At 41.0% G+C, this 22609-nt stretch overlaps 8 protein-coding genes across 8 annotated transcripts; 2 read left to right on the top strand and 6 right to left on the bottom strand.

The window, feature by feature from the left end:
* Positions 1–1451: 1451 nt before the first annotated feature.
* On the bottom strand, positions 1452–2856 carry IL334_001934 (uncharacterized protein; the record flags this gene model as incomplete). The annotated part of the gene is made up of 6 exons (XM_062933682.1): positions 1452–1885; positions 1970–2025; positions 2122–2189; positions 2263–2408; positions 2562–2648; positions 2799–2856. The coding sequence occupies 6 exons, from the start codon at positions 2854–2856 to the stop codon at positions 1452–1454; spliced, it is 849 nt and encodes a 282-aa protein (XP_062789733.1).
* Positions 2857–4082: 1226 nt separating this feature from the next.
* IL334_001933 (uncharacterized protein) lies at positions 4083–6743 on the bottom strand (the record flags this gene model as incomplete). The annotated part of the gene is made up of 5 exons (XM_062933681.1): positions 4083–4109; positions 4206–4417; positions 4508–4745; positions 4823–6448; positions 6549–6743. 5 exons carry the CDS (start codon positions 6741–6743, stop codon positions 4083–4085), a joined length of 2298 nt encoding a protein of 765 aa, XP_062789732.1.
* Positions 6744–7424: 681 nt separating this feature from the next.
* IL334_001932 (uncharacterized protein) lies at positions 7425–10302 on the bottom strand (the record flags this gene model as incomplete). Its single annotated transcript, XM_062933680.1, has 16 exons — positions 7425–7557; positions 7656–7694; positions 7764–7795; positions 7882–8002; positions 8068–8077; positions 8141–8244; positions 8386–8444; positions 8510–8530; positions 8623–8667; positions 8780–8944; positions 9041–9128; positions 9350–9363; positions 9431–9475; positions 9619–9780; positions 10000–10142; positions 10257–10302. The coding sequence occupies 16 exons, from the start codon at positions 10300–10302 to the stop codon at positions 7425–7427; spliced, it is 1227 nt and encodes a 408-aa protein (XP_062789731.1).
* An 822-nt stretch (positions 10303–11124) lies between these two features.
* Positions 11125–12742, bottom strand: IL334_001931 (carbamoyl-phosphate synthase, small subunit; the record flags this gene model as incomplete). The annotated part of the gene is made up of 4 exons (XM_062933679.1): positions 11125–11250; positions 11321–11503; positions 11590–12392; positions 12490–12742. The coding sequence occupies 4 exons, from the start codon at positions 12740–12742 to the stop codon at positions 11125–11127; spliced, it is 1365 nt and encodes a 454-aa protein (XP_062789730.1).
* Positions 12743–13600: 858 nt separating this feature from the next.
* Positions 13601–15868, bottom strand: IL334_001930 (uncharacterized protein; the record flags this gene model as incomplete). Its single annotated transcript, XM_062933678.1, has 10 exons — positions 13601–14216; positions 14275–14374; positions 14444–14669; positions 14740–14820; positions 14876–14929; positions 14994–15052; positions 15119–15215; positions 15331–15547; positions 15659–15746; positions 15817–15868. The coding sequence occupies 10 exons, from the start codon at positions 15866–15868 to the stop codon at positions 13601–13603; spliced, it is 1590 nt and encodes a 529-aa protein (XP_062789729.1).
* A 524-nt stretch (positions 15869–16392) lies between these two features.
* IL334_001929 (uncharacterized protein) lies at positions 16393–18175 on the top strand (the record flags this gene model as incomplete). The annotated part of the gene is made up of 7 exons (XM_062933677.1): positions 16393–16411; positions 16489–16541; positions 16659–16919; positions 17066–17157; positions 17229–17473; positions 17527–18025; positions 18106–18175. 7 exons carry the CDS (start codon positions 16393–16395, stop codon positions 18173–18175), a joined length of 1239 nt encoding a protein of 412 aa, XP_062789728.1.
* Positions 18176–18604: 429 nt separating this feature from the next.
* IL334_001928 (uncharacterized protein) lies at positions 18605–19895 on the top strand (the record flags this gene model as incomplete). The annotated part of the gene is made up of 3 exons (XM_062933676.1): positions 18605–18928; positions 19135–19334; positions 19670–19895. 3 exons carry the CDS (start codon positions 18605–18607, stop codon positions 19893–19895), a joined length of 750 nt encoding a protein of 249 aa, XP_062789727.1.
* A 332-nt stretch (positions 19896–20227) lies between these two features.
* On the bottom strand, positions 20228–22524 carry IL334_001927 (homocitrate synthase, mitochondrial; the record flags this gene model as incomplete). The annotated part of the gene is made up of 10 exons (XM_062933675.1): positions 20228–20308; positions 20398–20626; positions 20700–20834; positions 20904–21061; positions 21132–21190; positions 21263–21604; positions 21705–21868; positions 22052–22112; positions 22216–22237; positions 22315–22524. 10 exons carry the CDS (start codon positions 22522–22524, stop codon positions 20228–20230), a joined length of 1461 nt encoding a protein of 486 aa, XP_062789726.1.
* Between the last annotated feature and the right edge of the window lie 85 nt (positions 22525–22609).

Raw genomic sequence — 22609 nt, 5'->3', positions numbered from 1 at the left:
AGTCTTGACTACCTGGCATCGTTTTATTCATTGTTGAAGCGAATATAATACTGTCGTGCAATTTACCTCGTGATACAAGGACATGATCATTGTTATATACTTTGATCGCATCAATAACAAATCCCATCTCCGAAGGAACAACGGAACCAAATACTGCCATGACGTGGCATACAGATACTCTGAATCTGTCTTGATTAGGCAATCCCTCGGAATCAAATCTATCAGCGTCGTCTTTCCTTTCACACTCAATAGCCCCCTACTACTGTAATTGACAATCATATTGTCATCTTATTCGTGGTATATTTCGATATCATCATTATCATTAGACGTTGCAATCTTTCCTACATCCACAACATCATTCTTGGATAAAAGAAGAAACCAGTGACAAGATGGCCGGCGCAGGTACGTTATGTCCTCATCAACTTACAATGGACCGTTCAAAAAGCCAAGAGGGAATTTACCCAAATTGAAACATAATTAGCAATAACTGACTGACTTGGCATCTATAATCAACAGGATTTCACCCACACGCACCATCGCTTCTTCATAGAGGATTAGCGAAAACTTTAGGAGCAGGAATGTGGTTCTTCATATTTTATCGAGCAAGGTGAGTTTCTTTTGTTGTTTGCCTTTTGTTCTTGTCACGGTGATGTATTTCGTAAATAATCTTATACTGACTGATATTGACTTGCTTTATGTTAAATAGACAAGATGGAGCTGCTTTAATTGTTCGTATACCCCTTTCCTTCCTTCCGCCCCCACCCCCCTTCTCCCCTTCCCCTTCGAAACCCTTGCTTATCGTCCCCGCCCTTTCTCCCCGTTGACCCATAGGATTTTCGTACTGATCTCCAACCATGTCATTAGGGTCTGAGACATCCTTGGGACGGACATGGACACGGACACGGAGAAGAACACGGTTCAGCACATCATTAGATTATCGAATGAGCCAATGTATAATGTATGAGACGATTGATGTGGCGAGAATATAAGGGATCTATCGCTGTTAGACTGGGCACAAACAGGTTCAAAAGAGCAAATCTGGAGATACAAATGTGGAACGAACATCAAGCGACGTGTGGAGATGGGAGTAATGTGGATCTGTGATGAAGAGGGAAATTCAGCCAGTAACTTGAAAACTGATTTATCAGACTGTCATGTTGATCTGTCGTGAAGCCAAGAAAAACATTGACGCTCCCTGTCAATCAAACCTCTCTTCCAAATTCATTTGAGTGTCAGACAATTGAAAATTGGACTTTGTCCTGTTTAAGATGCTTTTCTAATGAAGATGACAACCATCAACTGACATTTTGATTGCTCTCTATCTTGGCATGACGTATACGTTCCCGGATTCTCCTTGCGAATCTTCTTGAAAAACGAGATGTGCATAATTGTATGAAAAATATACTAACGAAATCAACTTTTCATAACAGTACTAATTGATTATAGAGCTATCAAGCATTATTACTTCTCTTATTCCTTTCTTCTTCTAAAGCTTTTTTCCCATCAACAGATTCATCAAATGTGAACATTGGTAAATCCAATAAAATCGTACTCTTCAACCATTGAGGAAATCTCTTATATAGTGAAGGAGGAAATGGTATTACAATAGATGTTCTAGTCAAGTAAGATTTATAGTTTGACCATATATCATTTTCCGATTCTGGTAAGCTAAACCCTCCCCCTCTTGCTGTTCCTGTTTCGCGAGGAGTCGTAGGAGAAGAATCAGGATGTGACATCAAGAAATATTTTTTCGCAGTTGGTTTTTCAGCTGTTGGTAAACCAGATGCGAATAGCAATAGCACCATAGTGAATAATGGTGATAGGATAGCTGCGTATTGTGCTGATTTAGCTGATTTGGGGAGCATGCCGTTTACTGTTGGTGTTACTGTCCAAGGATACATTACATTAGTTTAGTTAGTTTTCGAAAATAGGAGTTGCGAGCATGTGGGGATTGGAAGACTAGACTTACGACAAAGAAGCCATAATCCCCAGTGTAATGTGATTTCACCGAAATATGGAGGGTGTCTAAGTTGAACAAACAATACCAATTAGCTCTTCCCCCTAGGGACTTTGCCGGTAGTAGAATGGGAATGCAGGACAGTCCGAAATCACTAGACTCACCTGGAGAAATACCATAAACCTTTGGTACAAGGTTGACCTTTTGGTGGTTTGTTGGATTTGAACATGTACTATTAAATGTTTTATCGTATTAGCGAAAACATGGGAAATCGACCAAAAATGAGATGGGTGGACTGATTTTACTTTTTGTACATCTCCTACTGCTTCCCAGAATAATCCAATTGCAAACAGTATGATACCAATGATATCAGTCGCTTTTCCGAATGAAGGGTTTCCAGATCGATAAGGGGACGATACAGCTGGCGAGTTTAGGATGACCACAGGGAGTGCTAGATTAAATTCAAGTTTAGTCGTTAGTCTTCCACAGTCAAGTCATAGTACAGCAACAGGTATGTAAAGCAGAGGTAGAGAAGGAAAAGGACGAAGATTGGATACATGGTATTGAGACAAACATTCAGAGACAGAGGAAGAGTTTGACTCACATACTATCCATACCCAGACTATCTGTCCGACCCAAAATCCAGCGAATTTGAAGAAATGTGATCGTATATCATCAAATCGTGTATCGCCTTTTTGTATTTATCAGCATACAAACACATGTATTCAGATGAATGTCTCCAATTTCTACTCATACTCATATCAAACCTTCAAGAGAAAAAATAGATAGAGTATAGATCTTAGAATAGGGTTTCATTCAGTATCAAAGTTGTATAACTCACTTCCAGTTTTCAGTACTCTGAATAACAAGAATCCAGCTAATCTTGCTGCCCATAACATTGTCAAGATCGATGCACTATAAATCGATTGTTAATTAAGTCCATTTTGTGTTCCAGTTGGAGCAGAATGAACACGATGAACTTACACTATATTTCTATTTGTGATTAAGGCAAAACACAATCGTGGTTAGCCCTATATTTTTTTCGGGCTTACTCTTTCTCAATAGGTAGAAGACGTCACTTGACTCACCTAGCAGTATAAGCTATCATATGAAATAACAACAAATCAGCCAAACCAATCATCCCGACCTTTCAGACATATAGCAATTAGTGTATTAATTGACTCACTGCCTCCAGTCAACAAGGTTATCAGAGCCAAGATGAAGAAATTCGAACCTCCGGTGAAACTACATAAGTCACAAGATCAGTCTTTCGAGATTCACCCTAATCTCACGCTGAGAGACATACTCTGTGACTTTATCAAACTATCCTCATGGTGGAAGATCAGCATCAAGTCATTTCATTATTCGTACGAATAAATTCAGTTCAAACAAATGAGGGAGATGGTCGCTCACTTTGAACGTCCAGGCAATTGCGAATCCAATCATTTGCCATGCCAGCGTTATGAGGAATGACAGAGTCAGATTGTATTGATCTATGACAGTGTGCATCTTGACGATCGACCACTACAGTATATTATTCAAACGTTCTTCACTATTGAGGAGGTATTGATAGAAGGAGATTTGAAATTGTAGCTTAAGTTCGAGATTATGGGAGTGAGTCTAAATCAATCTTGATTCTATTCTGATCCGGCTGGATTATATGTTGACCAACACTCAGTCAATCTGTGTATGCCCCCGATATACCTATACACTGCGGACTCTTTCAAGACAACAGATAAAGACGGTCAACATTGACCGAATGACCTTTTTGCTTGGTGTTTTCCAAAATATCACTATTATTGACATGGTGACATAATGCCGAGCATGATGCATCATCCCACATCTCATCTCATCTCATCTCATCATCCCCCTTTCGATCGATCGTAACTCACCCAGGCACGAAAAAAGTAAAGATCCGAAATATAATCGCACTTTCTAATAATCACTCACCCTTACTGCCGTATCAGATATCATCAATATGGACAGTGTATGAACAAAGATATGCATGCAATAATTAGTTCTATGTTATAAAAAAAAAACCGAGAATGAACACCGGAAACCTCCCTTTATCCCCCTCTCCTTTCCCACGAAAACATGATACGTCCACATACATCCTACATCTCGTTTAACTCCAAACATCAGTCATCAATCGCTACATTCATTGATTTGTATCAGCACGGGACATTTTCACCAGGTAGCAGAACAAGAAGTGTGTCTATAACAAAAAGAAAATCAGGTTCAAACTCACATTCCTCTCTTTGAGCATCTTCAATTCTTTTACACCTTCAACTTCAGCGGAACCACCTTTGGCTTCGCCCAACATTTGACATAATCTTTCTTCTACAGCTTTAGACATTGATTTAGCGTCTCCACAGATATATATATACGCTCTCTTGTTTATGATCAACGGTGCCAGTTCAGATCTCAGATCGTGGATCAAATCTTGAACGTATACTTTACCTATATCGAATTGAGGACAGATGACCAATTAGCAAGTGGAAACGACAAATACCACAATCTTGTTATATTACCAACAAAAAGCCAACTCACCTCCATCGGCTTTTGTCATTTCTCTCGAGAACGCGACTTTCATCTTGAAAACACCTTTTAATTCCTTCTCATATTCTGGCCATTCGTCTTTATACAAGAAATCTTCATTTGATCTCCTACATCCATAGAATAGATATAATGGTGCCCAATCTTTCAGAGCATCGGGACCATTCTTCTCTATTGCTTTACGAGCCAGAGCTACTCTTTCTTGTACAAACCCTCTGAAAGGAGCGACACCCTGGATACGAAGGAGCATCAGCTGACTTTGTTGGTAGGAATGATCCACGGTCAAATGGAATGGCAATTATCACTCACTGTACCTGGACCTATCATGATGATGGGTACTTTGGGGGAAGTAGGCAATCTAAAAGTACTTCTTCTAACGTGAATGGGAACTTTATAAACGTTTTGTTGAACGTATGTATTTCTTGGTCCTGCAAGTTTGTATGAAGGGAATTTTTTCATTGTGACGGATTCCAAGGCGTTTTTTTGTTCATCGTCATTGTGATCGTTTCCATTTCCATTGGTGATTGGTGTATTTGAACCTGAATGAGCTATTTTGACATTTAATATGAAATTTGTTGATAAACCAAATACCCATCTTGGTTCATGATGATGAATGGGTGAAGCGGCAGATTGATATTTCAATACAACGGCAGTTACGTGTATTGAAGAAGGATGTAATTTTGATGAAGATGAGATTGAATAATATCTAGGTTGTAATCTTGGTACAGAAGAAACTATTCTATCAAAAGGTATTGACCAAATGGTTGAGTTGTTAAAAGGTGGATCAATCGAATCTCCAATGGCACCTTGAAGTACTTCTGCTAATTTTAACGCTGGACCATCAATTTCTCTAGCGTATAATTCTTTATTCGTACCCCAATTGGTGAGTTTCTCTCTTGCTGATTCGCTAGGTGCGTATCTTGCTAAAAATGATATGGTTTGTCTTGATGCGACAGCTGATATATCCAAATAATGTCTGAAGATAGCATCATATGTCGCAGGTGTCGGGAAAGGTACTTTTGCTAGAGCAGGATCTAATGATTCGATTTCTATTATACCAAATCTTTTTTCCTGAGAATCCAATCCTAGAACAGATAATATTCTATCGACCTCGACATCTGGATTTGAAGGCCAGATCCCAACATGATCACCATGTTGATAAGTCATTCCTGAACCTGTTATATCGAATTCGATATGTACGCAATTCCTATCACCTTCTTCACCTTTACTTGCCAATTGGAATAATTCTTTTGAAGCTAATACCGGTGCTGGATAAGGGTTTTTTATACCATATCCACCATTGACGGGTGTTGAAGTACCACTTGATAGACCTGAAGCAGCTAATAATGCTCTAGGTGATAATTCTCCATGATATACTTTTTCAGGTGGATGATTCGTTATTTCAGTAACGACGAAATCTGCTACATCACCTGATCCACCTTCTTCCACACCTAAAACTTTTGAAAATGATTCCCACATTGGATCTTTCCATGCGAGATAATCTTCTTCCATTGATTTATCATCGTCACCTTCACCTCTTTCACCGATTCTTTTCGCTCCCAATTCAGTTAATCTGTTATCGATCTTCTTCGCTATCTCATTATAAAATTCGTAGGTTTTATTACCTAGACCGAATACGACATAATTCAAGTTTTCCAATCGATTTCCACCTTGACTGAATTCAACTTCTGTGTCTGAAAGTAGTTCCATCAAAGCAGCTGCATTGTCGGTTGGTTCACCTTCTCCGTATGTTGCCACGACGAAGAAGACGACGGCGTTCTCAGGTACTTGGTCTAATAGGTTCATATCGTGTTCTTCAGGATCACAAACGAGTGACGATAGTCCGAATCTGGATTTAGCTTCTTTGGCCAGTCGAATGGCATACTCTTCAGCTGTGCCAGTTTGGGAGCCGTAGAAGATTACAGCTCGTTTACCCTATGAGCGGAACGACACGAAGAGAGGAGGCGAATCAGCGAATCGGTCTTAAGTAACACGGGGTCGATCGATCGTAGCTATCGATGCAAAATATACTCACAGCTCTTTCCATCTTTGCTACAAAGTCTCTTGGATCGCCTGCTTCTTCCACCTTCTTCACGTTGCCACTGGCCGACCCATTTTGATAGGCTACTTTGGGTTTACCACCTATGAAAGGGAGAGATTCTCTGTAAAAGTAGAGAAGGGGAAGAGAGATGGTCAAGAGGATGATGACCAAGTCAAGTTGAGTTGGCATTTTTGATTATTCTTTGATCGTTTTTCGATAAGGATATTGAGTGACTGAACTTGAACAGGCGGTATCGATGTGAAGCGGATCGTTTTGCGTGAGTGTTATTGATACTCTGTTCCCGATCGCTCGGACAGCTGTATAACGTGTAACGTGTAACGTGATGATGCTATCTCTGGATCCACTTGGTCTGTAACCACCTGAGGTGATGAATACCTACAAGAGCAGACTTCGATCTGATGCAGGTACGAGTATATGTGAGTTATGGTTTAGTTGTCTGTGGTTGCCGGCCGAAATGTCATTGACAAAGTGAGACGATTGAAAATAAAAATAAATTCTGATTTTTACCTCAATGGTTTTTACGAGTTTATCGGATTGTAACGGAGAAAAAGGGGAATTCAGGGGGAAAACAATAATATAATCACAAAAACACGACCGTACAGTGCGGAATGCACGCGTAAAAGTTAAGCATCGTTGCATAGATGCATAGATGCATATCATCCAATGGCGGCATCGTGCATCGTACATCGTAGCCAAGGGAGAGAGGGGGTTTTGCTAGCAGAGGATCTCGGGCCGTCGTTCAGTCCACTCTGGCCAGTTAATCTAAGCACTGGACCCTAATTCGGATGATGCTAGTCCACACTGGTAATGGTAGTCAAGACAACATCTTCAAAACACAACACAAGCATTTCACTCCCTTTGGGACCCTACTAATCTAGACTCTTCATCTATACTCCCATATCCCTCGGAAGCTCTAGCGAATGATATCGAAGCTTTCTGTCTGGCTAAATGACCTTCATATATCTTTTTCAACCCTTTTGTCCTAATCAGAACAAAAAAATTATACCTGATAAGCCGACACGAGCTCGAGGTCGGACACCATTTCTGAGGTCCGACAAGTAATAGTTGTATGAGGCTCACTTTTTCGAATTGTATTTCCCTCTGATTACCGGTATGCGACTGATGTTGCCGACCAGTCAGTACTAGCCAGACTTCCATCAGGATCAGGAAAGAGGAGGACAAAATCACCTGTGCGTATCCACAAAAACATCTGTCTCATCCTATATCCAGTCTCTTCGTCAGCAACGGTAAGCTATATCAAATTGATGGAAGTTCGATCACTCGGTCTGATGTTCCCATTACTCACTATAATTTCCTTCCCTATCAATTCCTCTACTACGTCTTCGAGGGTGACCAATCCCAGTACTTTGCCGTTTTCTCCTGGAGAGGAAGTGATGAGTAACATGTGACTTCGTCCGGTCTGAAAACTATGCAAAGTACACTTAGTCAAGCCAACCCATCCATGTCCCATCAATGAGAATGAAGTACTCACTAAGCCATCGCTATGAATGCAAGGATATATTAATATATCACATTCGCACAGATACGCATAAAAGGATACTCACCTTCCAGTAAGGGCAAATCAGGTGAACATTGAGGTAACACCTGTGAGACAAGCTTAGAAGCTGGAGAGAGGTCTGTTGGATCATACGATACGAGCCGACGAAGACTGCGAGGTGGGAAGCATAAGTTTGGGATACTTGAATACTTGCTTGGCTATTTACAGGCGTGAAGGCTTACGTCAAACACCCGCTACCAGTCTGCATCAGTCAAATCAATGACATGCTACACTCGGACGTTAGATGCTCACGTATATGTAGATGATCTGGGGCTGTATACAGGTATACGACTGTACCCTTTTCTCAAGATCTAAATAGAGGTTTTGAGTATCAGACATGTTGGAATGGGAGACGGTCGTAGGCTATCTTTCTCACTTCTGAAACTAGTTCTTCATCCTAGACAGAGATCATTAGAGAAGCTCATCACGTATTTGGTGGAGATGTAAGGATTATGATATGGGGAAACTATCCGATATATATGAACTCACAACGATTTTCTCAGATGATAACGAATACATATCCTCTTTTGTAGTCTACTCCCGATCAGCCAAGGATGCAAACTTATCAGCCACGATTTGTCATTTATCGACTATAGATCATTGGTTTCTCATTGATTCGTGAAGAGATTTTATATCTTTGACATACCATAACATCACCGACGTTTTTGCCTGAAAATTCAAGTACGCTACCTAATAAAGCTAATTCCTCTTGATTCAATTTATCTTCCACACCCAAACTGACAAAAGTCTTCAATTCGGCTTTACGATATGTGACCGGATCAGAATGTGCTCCTAAAATATAATCCAATATCTACCGATAAGGTTAGCACATAACTCAACAGCAGGACTATTTGATTGGGAATTGAGTGATAGTGCAGTCAGAAATTAGACACAGAGAGAGACATACCATTCCCATTGGTTTAGCAATCGGGTAACTCAAGATGATCAATATTTTGATCAAAGGTGCGAAAGATGATCCAATTGCTAGACCATATCTGTCGCATATTGCTATCATTATCAATACCATAAGTCAAAGTGCTTCATTCAGCACTAGTCAACCACCGTTGGTGTTCCTACTAGTGAGTCTTCATGGTATACTCACATTGAGGCAGGATTCTAATAACAATCAATCGTGATGTCAATTGCTTTGACCAATATCTCTTGCCTTGGGAGAAGATGGTATACAGCCACTGCGTATAGACAAAGAAAGACTTACTCTCCAAATATGAGCTGAAATCATCTTGTGAAGTCAACTCTTTGCGTGAGTCTCATTGAATAAGTCTGAGATTGGACTTACAATCAACAGTGTACTTGCTAAAACAGCTATCAAACCACCTCCGACCTATATCGATTTCGTCTCCATCAGCTTTTCTTTCATCACAGCAGCGGAGACCCAGACGAGATGATAGATAGATTCCTCCCATCAAACTTCAAGGTACATTCGGGGAAAAGCAAGAGCAAGTATGCTTGAAACTTTAAACTTACGATCGAATCCAAGAATATAGGTAGAGAAGTATTGATCAATGTATTACCTAATAATAATACCACTAACATGGTATGTTTACCTTTTCCAATCAGTTTTAATACTCTAGGAGCTTGCTGTCTTTCTTCTGGTGTGCCTGAGATCGCTAACACTTGAAGGTTTACCTGTAGGTAGCAGTTCCGAAGGTTTATGTCAGAACAATACAGCCATGTAAGTATCATCTTTGAGACTGAGGTTGGTAATGAATAGAAGTAACTGTTCGTATCGAAATTCATAGTCCGAAATGATTTCCTCCCCCCATTCAACCATCATCCATTCCTCAAAGCCATAACTTTCCCCCTTCCTGCGCACCCACCCGACCGAAGACGTACGATCCAACTCACCGTATCTAGACCCATCAAACCCAAGGTCAAACCTGAAAACACTCCTCCCAGAAGTACCAGCCCAATGATAATGACTATGTACCATAAGAACAATGTTGAATTTGGATCTACGTGTACATGAGGTTCCGTCTGAACGGGCGGAGCTGTTTAATCGTAATCGTTCGAGAGGTAGGGAGAGTCGGCATTAGCTTGTTGTCAAGGACGAGTCGAGAGTACATCAAGCTCATTGAGAAGATTCTGAAGCTATGTGGACATACCATTATGAGTCATGTTCCTAATATGTGAAATAGATATTGATACCATCGTATCGCCAAAATTCTGATAGTGATAAACTCTGTATGATCAATCAGCCTGAACAAGGTGAAAGATAACGAAAGAGCTGATGATTCGATATTATATTGGGATCTTTTCTGCTCGGTCGCCCTTAAGAAGTGAAGTCAAATCTTGCTGTATCGCTCTGAGTCGTATATAGTAGAGAATATTATATGCTTTTGCTCAATCAATCAATGTATCTTGAGTGGTTTCGATCAAAGACCCAACTAACAGATCAATAGTATCAATTGTCCAATTGTCCAGTTGTCCATTGAATTGAGATCTCCGTAAAATTCAATCACGTTTTGAACAGTTATGCATCTTATCTTTTCTATCCATCTGGAGGAGCGCGAGTCATTCAAGAGTGATTTGTCTCAAAACCTGTTTGTACTTCTGTTCTGTTGTTGATATATCATGAAGGTTTGGTTGGTTATAGATCCCAACGTTTCAACACTCGCGAGACCAATTTCAATCGATGCGATGCACGTGCGTTGTTTTCACTTTTTGGTTGTGGAATCGATTTTACGAAGGACATTTCGGGTAAATGTATCAGACCGGTGACACATAGCAATCAATGATGAAAGGGGATAATATCATCTCATGCAATACAATGGTAGCTCATGGAGAAGACAGCGGACAGATTTGTATGATGAATGCATGGGACTTGAAAATCAATGACTTCATTACAGATCTCCATTGTACCAAAATCAACGTGCAATGAAAGCGACTCTACAAATTCCTTCAACAAGAAAACTATCATCAGAATCGAGTTTCTTTTTCGACGAAGCGACTCCAGATCAAAATGAGACCATATTAAGCAGAAGCGCTGATTTGAGCAGCAGCTTTAGCGTCTGAACCTCCAATCTTGACTTCGCCAGCAATCATATTGGATCCTCCAGCTCTACCATATTGACATTCGTTTACGAAATCAGTGAACATCTATGAGATAGCAAGAATGCAGTATCAGTGTGAGCTACTCAATTTCGGAGTTGTCTACGAGTTAGCTCACCTCAATGGTATCTAAAGGACCACCAGCGGATTCAGGATGGAATTGGACACCCCAAACTCTCTTTCCACTTTCTGGAGTTGAGATAATTCCTTCTACTGAAGAGTCGTTACAATTGATGAAGAATGGTGCCCAGCCTTCTGGGAACTCCTCGGTAAGTTTGAGTGCATATTGGTGGTTTTGCGACTGATCATTACGGAAGAGTATTATCAGCAAGCAGTCGTCTTGGATATAAATGTCCTTAAGAATCTTATATCGAACAAAGTACTCACAGTGACGTAGACTCTTCCAGCTGAGATACTACCTGAACTAGCTAAAGCCAAAACAGGTTGATTATGACCTCTATTACCAAAAGTCATTCTGTACGCTTCTAAACCAGCTGCTAAACCTAAAACTTGATGTCCCATACAAATTCCGAAAATGGGTCGATCCCATTCATCGATTGTAGTTCTGATCCTCATTGCAGTCTCCATGATTTGTTTTGGATCACCGGGACCGTTTGAGAGGAACAAACCATCGAATTGATCTCGAACAGAATTGAAATCGTAATCCCATGGAAGGACGGTGACTACTGCACCTCTTGAAACCAATGATCTCATGATATTTGCTTTTGTTCCGAAATCAAGTAAAGCAATCTTTGGTCCTTTACCTTCTGGATTCAAGGTGTAGGGTTGTTTTGTTGATGCTTTAGCAACTAGGTTTTCTTGTGATGGGTCCCAATATTCACTTGAAGAAGGTGCAGTGGAAGCTTCATCTCCTACAGCTAATTTACCTAAAGTGGTACCTTGATCTCGTAAAAGTGAAGTGATAGCTCGTGTATCGACACCGGTGATACCTGGAACGTCATATCGTTGACACCATTCATGAAGTGATTCAACGGCTTGATAATGAGAATACTTCAAAGCGACGTCAGAAACGACTACACCGGTGCATTGAATTCCGCTTGATTCGAGGAATGGGATTCCGGGGAAACCAGGTGCGGAAGCATTGGATGGTACACCGTAATTACCGATCATGGGTGAGGTGAACACGAGGATTTGGCCAAGGTATGATGGATCGGTCATTGAGTCGGTGTCTGCAGTATAAGGAGATCAGCTCATTTTCTTGTTCATTGGATAGGTCGTCGTTGTGAGACCAAGTAGGAGAGAAGGTAGAGATGACGATACACTTACATGAGGTAATACTTGTACTGAAAACGGTTTCACCGAATTTAGAGTTTTCACTACCGAAACTTTGACCATGATAACTTTGACCTGATTTAAGGTGCAAAGCAGCTGGTATTTTAGCTGGTAAGACTGGTGTGTATAAATTGGTGTTGACTGGAGTAGCTAAAGTCCTCTTTGGGATTGAGATTGATGATTTTGATAAAGACGACTTCAAAGCTGAGGTTGTAGCTCGAAGGTTTAATGCTCGAGCGATTGACATTTTGGTCTGTGTGTATATATATATATATAGGTTTATATGAGGTCGGTTGAGTGAGGGTTAAATTTGTTCTGGTTGATTGATGGACGAGTTATGGGTCACAAATCAAAGATTTAAAAGAGTGAAAACTTGATCAGAAAGATAACTAAGCGAGAACGAGGAGATAAGTGATCAGCTTTATTTCTCTGCTGATTCTGTTTATTGCATGAAGCTGAGTGATTGTGTATATATATAACCAGGAGGCACGTTCTGGGCATCATCTGACCAAGTTTGACGATCCAGTCGAACGACTACGCTGATCACGCGCATCCTTATCTGAATAAGAACAAAACTCACTCGTCAGAAACTCGTTCTGTCCACAGCATCGACTATAGCGCGTAAAGAGTTTGTAAGTTTGTTTCGAGGATTGTAATTATCGCCTTTCAGATAGTTTTGGATTTGTAGGGATGAGGAAAGGTAAATAAGGTGGCTATGTTGGATGTTTGATTGGCGTGAGTGGAAAGCAGTGAGAGAAGTGAAAGAAGTGAAATAATTTGTAGAGATAAGAAACTTCGCTAGTAGACGACTGTGTAATTTTGACTCGGGATTTCACTGGATGTGTATGTATATTTAAACCCTGAATTCTCATATTCACTCTGCCACACTACGATGGGATAAATTACAATAAATTGGAACCGAGTTTAAATTAAACAGGCATGCTGTAGGATAGGATGCACGAGAGATGGTGAATGTGACCGATTCATGAAACAGATACATGTGAATTGCATGTAATCACATCAACTCAGTCAATGTATCTAAATCTACCTGTACTGATCCTATGTACAACTCTTGCACCTGCTCATGCAGTAGGAAAACCTACCACTAATCCATCAAATTCACTAAATCTGCGAAAGCATCTTTCTTTGGTGGCTGTTGTGGTGGTCTTTGATTTTGAGCTGAACCATTTTGTCGTTGTTGTTGTTGTTGCTGTTGTTGTTGGACTGGAGGTTGGGGTGACAATGAATATCCAGATATGGGAGAAGGTTGTGAAGGTTGATAACCGTAATTTGGTGGTTGTCTTTGTTGTTGTTGCTGAGGAGGAGGAGGTGGTGGTTGTTGGAAACCACCAAAACCAGCAGAGTAGTTCGGTGTGTATTGTTGCTGCTGTTGTTGTTGTTGGTTGAGAGTGTTGGGAGAATTGAATAAATCCATCGGATTTACCCTTTGTTGTGATGTTTGTTGTTGTAGTGATTGTAAACCACCAAAAGAAGAGATACCACTTGGGCCTGAACCTGGAGAAGGTGAAGCTGAAGGACTAGGAGCGAATAAATCGAATGGAAGTCCAGCAGCTGTCATACCCGCGTTAGAAGTTGATGGTGTCATATCGGCAGGTAAATGAAGCCCGCCTCCTTGAGAAGTAGATGACGAAGAAGGATCTTCATCATCCGCGAATGCGTCGAACGAGATTAGGTCGGCCGCTTTTTTGTTTGGATTATTACTGAAACACGCGTCGTCAGTTGGGCTCAACTGTGTATTTGAAGGGACGGCCAGCTTACGCTTCTACAACAGCTTGAGCTCTTGTCCAATCTCCGACTCTACAAGCTTCAAATCTTTCCAAAGCGGTGTTGATCAAGTCGTTACAAAGGAGTAATCGATCTGCAACGTATGGTATTAGCTCATACTATCGTCTATTTCTCCATTTCTGATCCAGCATGATATACTCACCCATCATTCCTTCTTTCTCACCATCATCATCCTCGATCCATTTTTGAATTTTTGGTCGGGCACCTTTACATGCTGAAGCCACTTGATGATATACGTCCCCGTCCAATCCTACTTTCTCTCCTTCGCGAGCGTTGTTGAGCATGTCATTGAGTAGGATGGCTTTCGATTGTACTTTATCAAGTTCTGAAATGGTTTGAGCGGCGTAATCGGGTGCTTTTTCGGGCTCCTGTTAGAAGCACGACTAACATTAGCATGTTCCCAATCGTTCATAGACTTATAGCAGAGTGATCGCTCACAGCTCCAGCTAAAGCTTTCATCAATTCCTGAGCGGCAGCCAAATCTCTCGGTGTGCCTCTTCGAATCAATTCTTGCAATTTCTGATAAAGTGAGTCATCAGAGTAGGATCTTTTTATGTTGAGTGAAAGTGCTTACAGCTGATTTAGCCTGTCTATCTTCTTCTTCCAATTCCGCAGGTGACTTGAGGTCCTAGATGGATTATATCTGTCAGTTATTGTACCACCTTGGATGTCTTGGGTAGAGTGCAGCTCACCTCGTTGGGATTAGCAGAAGCCATCGCTCTAGCTGCATCAAACGATTTGAAACGATATCCTATTGTTTTGAGGAAATTTCCGTGTTAGTGAGATTCGGTATCCATCACATTTGTTTTAAACTCGCCTTTATAGCTCAGCAATCTGTGCATGTCTCGAATGTGAGCTAAATCATCTTTGTATTTTGAATGCACGCAGAGTGTATTTTTCCATTCGTGTATCAACTGAGTTCAAGAAATGTCATTAGAATCAGCTTCCTAACTCTTCGACGCGTGTTGGTACTATTGCTTTGAAGGAGAGAACAAAGCTACCAGTCATCATAATGGTTGTAATACTCACCTCTAAGATCTTTCCCATGACTCTACCAATGACCATAGGAGGTCTTTCAGGAAATCTTCTAACTAACTCATTGAGGAATTCTTTCGTACTGATTTGTAGATGTATTGCATAACCACAGTTTTTAACTAAATGATCTAATACAGCTAAAGCTATGATAGCTTCATTTGGATTTCTTGAATTTATATGTGTCAATAAACCATGTGTAGCTTCTCTCGCGCTATATATAATCACCCCAACCGACTCAAGGGTCAGCTAATTCGCAATCGCCATTTTTATTGTAGATATAGCTCATGACTAATAGGATAGCTCCATTATCGCTCCCACTTACCTATTAGCCTTTCTCTTGTTGATCATTTCGGCTAATTCTATATTTGCTACGTCGTTGGGCACAGGTAATGTTGGATCACAACATTGTTCTGAAATTGGGTTTTATTAGTCAATTTCCTCCATTTTCATAAAGCAAACGGTGGGGATTAGACAGCTTACCAACTAAAGCTTGAACAGGTGTCAAACTTGCCCACGGTCTAGTAGCCATCATAGTTGAACCCAGTCTATTGACCAACGTATTAGGTTGGTCGATGTCAAGTCGGATTGAAGTATTTGTTGATGTTCGCGATAGACGAATTGGAGGATGTTGTTGCGAGGAGGAGAATAGACGTGAGAGGTGAGAAGCTAGATGTGCGTGTGCTGGATCCGTCTTGAATATGTATCTTGCCTGGTCGCGTTTGAGGATGTTGTGCTAAGGCAAGTCGAGATGATACACCATCATCACGATTACAACGCTGGTACTGTTGGTGCTGTTGGTGCTGTGGTGAGATCAGGTTGCGTGGCATCATTCAACGGAGTACTCCGCCGACTCACCGTAGCTTTAGCCTGTGAACGGGATCAAATTGTGCCACATTCACTTTCAATGAACTTGTCCCTTCCGAATTGAATTGTATGGTGGGAGACTCCTCCAACCAGGAAACATCCATTTTAACTGCTCATTGGTGGTATAGATTGTTTATCACCACATTATCACACTCTTTCCAGCGACCTTCTTCACCTGCAATACTCGTCAAAATGGCTTCTATCCGGATCCGTGAGTTCGGCTGATCAATTGGATCGATCTCCCAACAGAGCAATTAGCTGATACATTATTGATAATTTCGTTTTCAGAACCTGTTCTCCGGACTAAAGCAATTACTCGAAGTTGTCTCTTAGCAAAGAGGGTGAGTCATGACTTGCGATCCTCACGAGATACAGTATTGCTGACAATCCTGCTCTATATCTGAAATACTTCTCCTCTCACTTCTACTTTTCCTTCTGACATAATCATTGGCAAACAGTCCGCTCATCAATTGGTAGTAACCACTTCACCTGATCCTTCACATACACCCAAACCAGTGATCAAATATGGACCACCAACAGGAGGAAGATCGTCTGATTCAGGTCATACAGTGACTGTATTTGGATGTACTGGGTTTTTAGGTAGATATTTGGTTCAAAAATTAGCTAGACAAGGTACTCAAGTCATCGTACCTTATCGTGATGAAGATGAGAAAAGACCTTTGAAAATTATGGGTGATTTAGGTCAAATCGTTCCTATGGTGAGTTTTTTCCACCTCAAACAAAAAAAAAACTAGCTCGCTGCATGTCGAACAGCTCGTGTGGCATTTGAGAATTTTTTGGAACGCCGGTTTTCTTCCATATAATCATATAGATTAGATGCTAATGGTTGCTTTTGGTACCGCAGGAATGGGACGCACGAAACCCTGATCAAATCGCTGAATGTGTAAAAAGATCAGATGTGGTCTACAATCTGGTAGGACGAGATTGGGAGACAAGGTAAGCAGGTCTGAAGTCCTAAGGTTTATGCGATTGAATTTGAATCTGATCCTCGTTTTACCTGCACGTAGAAACTTCAAATACGAAGATGTTAACGTCAAGGCTGCTGGTCTCATCGCCGAGGTATCAGCAGCCGTCAACGTCCCTCGACTTGTACACTTATCACATCTCAACGCTGATCCCGAATCTGCATCTGCTTTTTACCGATCGAAATACCACGGAGAAAGAGCAGTAAGAGATGCTTTCCCTACTGCTACCATCGTTCGACCATCACAAATGTTCGGTTACGAAGATTGGTTGTTGAATGCTATCTGTCGTGAGTATTGTTGGCGTAGCTGGTAATGATCTAATGCTGAATGTCATTCCCAGAATATCCCATTTTATTCAATCTTAACGAAGGAAAAACCAAAATACTTCCAGTTCACGTTATGGATGTAGCAGCAGCACTTGATTTGATGCTTAACGCACCAGTCACATCAGTAGCATCAACATTCGCATTACCTGGACCTGTTTTACACACCTTCAACTCATTACAATCTCTAGTCTCTTCAATCACGCTCAACCCCATCTCAACCGCACCAACAGTACCTAAACCAATAGCCAAATTAGTAGCTACAGCATTGAATAGAGGTATCTGGTGGCCTACAATCTCACCTGATGAAATTGAAAGAAAATATATCGATGATTTAGGTGTGGAAGCTTTCCAATCCACTGATCAAAACAAAATAGCTTCAGGCTGGGCAGAATCTTACCATACCCAAATTAAAGGTATAGATGGTGAAGAAGTCAAATCTTGGAAAGAATTAGATATGTCTCCTGATCCTATTGAAGATCATGCTATCAAATACCTAAGAAGATACCGAGCCGCGTGAGTAACCAGATCTTGACGTGTCATTAGAACGTGATTCACCGAGATGAACAACACTGAAGACTGTAATTACACTGTAGCACCGCATTTGATACCCCTGTCGAAACTGGAAGACATAAACCACCAAAGCCATACCACGTCCTTCCTTAGATTTAGAATGGAGTTTTAAGGCCACCGGGAAGTCGTTAGAAGGTACTGTACCTGGCATCAGTAGTATGTAAGGTATATGGATCATGTATGCATGGATAATCTGGAGGTAGCCTTTGAATGTAATGAAACTGTAGGTATGCATGGAATATGAGATAGAACGTATTCATGTTGTTGTATACTTGATTGGATAGCATAATAGTGTCAGATTTTGTCAGTGTCAAAATTCACTTCCTCCACTTTGAGCGAACATTTCCGATCGATTAGATTAGGACACTTTGATCTTAGACGTTGCATTTGATACATTTTGTCATCACGCAGATTAGACTTTTGCCTGTCTTAGAAGGATACTGCTCACTGCTACAGCTCATCGCGCAGGCGTCCTATTTCCTTGCTCTTTCAACATATACCAAGTTGCTTCAATTTGTCATAATGTCTTTACTCCTTTCCCGGGGTATACCATCCCAATCCTCTAAATTCAAAATACTTTATTCAAACTATCGTAATCTTGCTTCACACGCATATGTCCCACCTTCCATCCATCCGTCATCGTCTTCGCCATCGTCATCGTCGATATCGTCAATACCAAAAGAAGCGACTATGTCCACACCTGATCTGAATCCCGATCAGAGGAAATTGGTAGATTCGATCATAAGAGTAGATCAAGCTGGTGAATTAGGTGCTAATTGGATTTACAGAGGTCAAAAATGGGCTATGGATTTAAAAGGAGATAAAGTGACTAGTAAACAGGTTGAGGTGAGTGATCTTGTTCATCGGGGTTCAGCGTGTGCATGGGTAGTGGATTGGGAGGGTGAAATCAAGTGATTGAAGGGATTGAGAGGAGAATACCATCCTAGACGGATTTACCTCTTTATAGGGATCTCTTATATCCTCTTCGATCAGATATCGTGCGCAGGCCATGCTCAAATCGCCATACTAACCTGACCTCTCACATGAAACAGGAAATGTGGGAAAATGAACGACATCATCTGACGACGCTATCACATCTTCAAGTCCAACATCGAGCAAGACCAACTCTATTGTATCCTTTATGGCAAGTCATGGCATTCAGTTTAGGTGCAGGTACAGGCTTGATGTCAAAAGAAGCTGCTATGGCTTGTACTGAAGCTGTCGAAACTGTTATAGGGGAACATTATGATGAGTGAGTAATTTTTTGGGAGATCTGGGAAAAATTATGACTATAATTATTGTAATATTCTCATTCCCTCTTGATCGTACATTTCCTCATCAACTACAAAATTATATTAGTACTATGTCGTGTTCTTCTTCCCTGTAATCTGCATCCGTGTCTTTTCATAATTGACTCTGGTTGAAAATCAATCACGGTCATGAAATCCGTTCCCTGCCTTGCTCAACATCTGACATCTTGTCGTCCATCCTTCTATCGCCTGCGTTCACCTGTCCTTTCTTCACTCATACCCACCCTCCTACTATATTTTGTCATCACAAGCTAACGATCCAACCTCTATGTCTTAGCCAACTGAATTCACTTCAGCCACTGCTATCACCTGCAGACGGCTCGGCACCTCACCCATCTTTACCACTGATGGCCAAGATATTAGAAGAGTTCCGTGATGATGAATTAGAACATCTAGATACGGCGGTTGAAGAAGGCGCTCAAAAAGCTCCTGGACATAGTTTATTAAGTGCTATCATTGGTGCAGGTTGTAAAGTCGCTATCAAAGTTTGTGAAAAAGTGTAACAAACCATCTTTGTATATAAATGACATAAAGAATCTACTCAGTCTCAATTGGGAATAGGATATCTGAATCTGTACAATCAATGTTCATATATATTTATGTTCGAAATTTACCAATTCATGCAAAACAACTATAGCATGACTCATTGGCACCGCAACAATCAATATAGGCAGACAAATGCATTGCATAACGTATCATACTATTTGACAGAGAATCCAAAGTTTAAGATTAAACTTGTTGAAGAACTCTTTTTTTGACATGACCAAATCTACTTTTATTTAAGATACATAATGATAGATTCCTTTTCCCTTTATTCCCTTTTTGTGAATTGAATTTATGCAGTGGCACCTTCTACTCGAGCTCTCTTGTTACCGTTTGCTGAACCGTTAGGAGAGGTATCTCTTGAGGGCATGTGCTAAGTAATCGGCGTGATGAGTCAGCTCTGGATCTCAAACGAGAGACACGTTCATCCTGGTTCTACTTTATGAAAACATTCAAACTCACCTTCTCGAGCAATCGATCTAATACAGCTGATTGTCCAACCTTGAGATCACCAGTAGCGATAGCGGTGTGGTAAATACGTAAGATCATATCAACATCTTCCATAGATTGCGTTCTTACATCTGCCAATTCCTTGATCTTGGCAGTAGCATCCTTGACTTGATCATCTGTGAGACTGAGATTGAGTTGTTCCACTCTCGATTTGACTGCGTTCCATCCTGTAAGTCGGTGACTATGGAGAAGCGGTTGATATCAGATTTGAGATTCATTTGATTGAGGCAAAACATTGATAAGATTTTACTCACCCAATGGAGACATATCGAGTCATACCGAAATCGGCAGGGTTCAAGATCTCATAAGTGGAGGGATTGGCAAGGATAGCCTTGGCGTGAATACCAGCTTTGTGGGTGAAAGCACAGAATCCAGTTATGTAGTTGTTGCTGATATGGCCCAAATATTTTATCAGTCAACAACCCTTTCACGGAAAGAAAAAACCTGAGTTCACTCACAAAGGAACAGAGATTTCGACGGCCTCAGCAACAACGTTCTCCAATTCTCGGAGCATGTGCAAGTTGTATTTGCCCTTGACATATTCAGGGTTGGCGACCATCATTCGAGCGATCAAACCACCAAGAGGTGTGATACCGTTTCTCTCCCCAATACCGAGCTATATAGTCGATCACTAAATTAGCTGCGACTCGCTTTTGATGAGATCGAATTAGTAGTTGAGAACTCACAATTGAGGTATCAATGTGAGTAGCACCAGCTTCAAGAGCGGCGTAGGCATTGGCAATTGCTGAATTAAGATATGATTCGAGTCAACAGAGTTCATCGTATTGTGAGTTTTATGGGAAGACATATTACTCACAACAACCGGTATCATTGTGGAAATGACATTCGATATCACAGCTTACTACACCTCTTAAAGTTCTTACTAAATCGTAAACTTGTCTTGGATCCGCACATCCAACGGTATCGGCTACACCAACTCGGTTTACGTGGATCTTATCCACTGTCCTGTAAATCGATAATAAATCTACTAACTCAGATCTGAAGGAATCTTCTGAAGAGAATCGAATTTCGATTCCCTTGGATTTGACGAACTCGATGACTTCAATTGCGGTCTTGGTGATCCATGTCATATCCTTTCCGTGAGAATGTTCTCTCAAGAATGATGATGTTCCAATGACAACGTCAACACCGTCAACACCTAGAATTCGTTAAATGGATATCAACAAATTGCTCAAACTAGTATATTTATGTAATGAGAGCTTTGATTTCGGATTCCAACATGGAAATAAATCACTCACCAGTCTCTACGGCTAATCTGGCGTCATCCATATGACATCTGATGTGGGTCAAAATCTTGGTTCTCTTGAGACCTAATTTACAGATTGCTTCACAATGAGCCTTAGATTCAGGTGATGCAGCAGGGGAGGTGAGTTCAATGTATTCGACACCGAATTCGTCAAGCCTGTAGAGATGGAAACGTTAGCATGTTTACATCACAAATGTGCAGTTGAAGTAAAGTACATCTCTTGCTGTAGGGCGAAAGAGGTGTTATCGAAGAGCAGAGAAGGGGGAGACGGGGAATGAAGGAGCATGTTGAAGCCAAGAGGCTTCACGTAATTCACAGTACTAATAAAGGCAAACTTACATCCTAGCGATCTTGATCTTGGTCTCAAGGGTGAAGAAAGCATTGGCGAATTGTTCACCCTCTAATGACGATCACGAAAAGAGGTCAGCTCAGAGCTCATAAGAAGGAGGCACCATGACACGGAGGAATATCTGCTCCCAGATTGATGAAAGACGGCTACTCACCTCGAAGAGTGGATTCAATAATCTAAAATAACAGCAACCAGATCAGTCACTCGTACTTTCGTTTCATTGACAGTTCACGTGATGTAAAATCGAACTCACACTCCAGTTACTTGTGTTACTCAAGAAATCACTTGCTCTGCCGTACAATCCCTTGTGAGAAGCGACCGCTGGGGGTTGTTGATTTGTTTGTTCATTGGTTCGATTTATCTCACTCTTGGTTGAAGATGAGATATGAGGACCATCGTTGATGATGGGTACCATCTCTTCATCTCCATTTGAGGTGACGGGTTGATCAGGAGGGGGACACATGGTGATTATTCGAAAGGGGATAAGCGCTTATGCTTTGGTTTCTTATGTTGGAGAGTTTATGTATAAATGTATAAATGTATAAATG

Source organism: Kwoniella shivajii, chromosome 2, assembly GCF_035658355.1.
Source record: "Kwoniella shivajii chromosome 2, complete sequence".
Classification (NCBI taxonomy): Eukaryota; Fungi; Basidiomycota; class Tremellomycetes; order Tremellales; family Cryptococcaceae; genus Kwoniella; species Kwoniella shivajii.
This window is presented reverse-complemented; position numbering and strand designations above follow the sequence as displayed.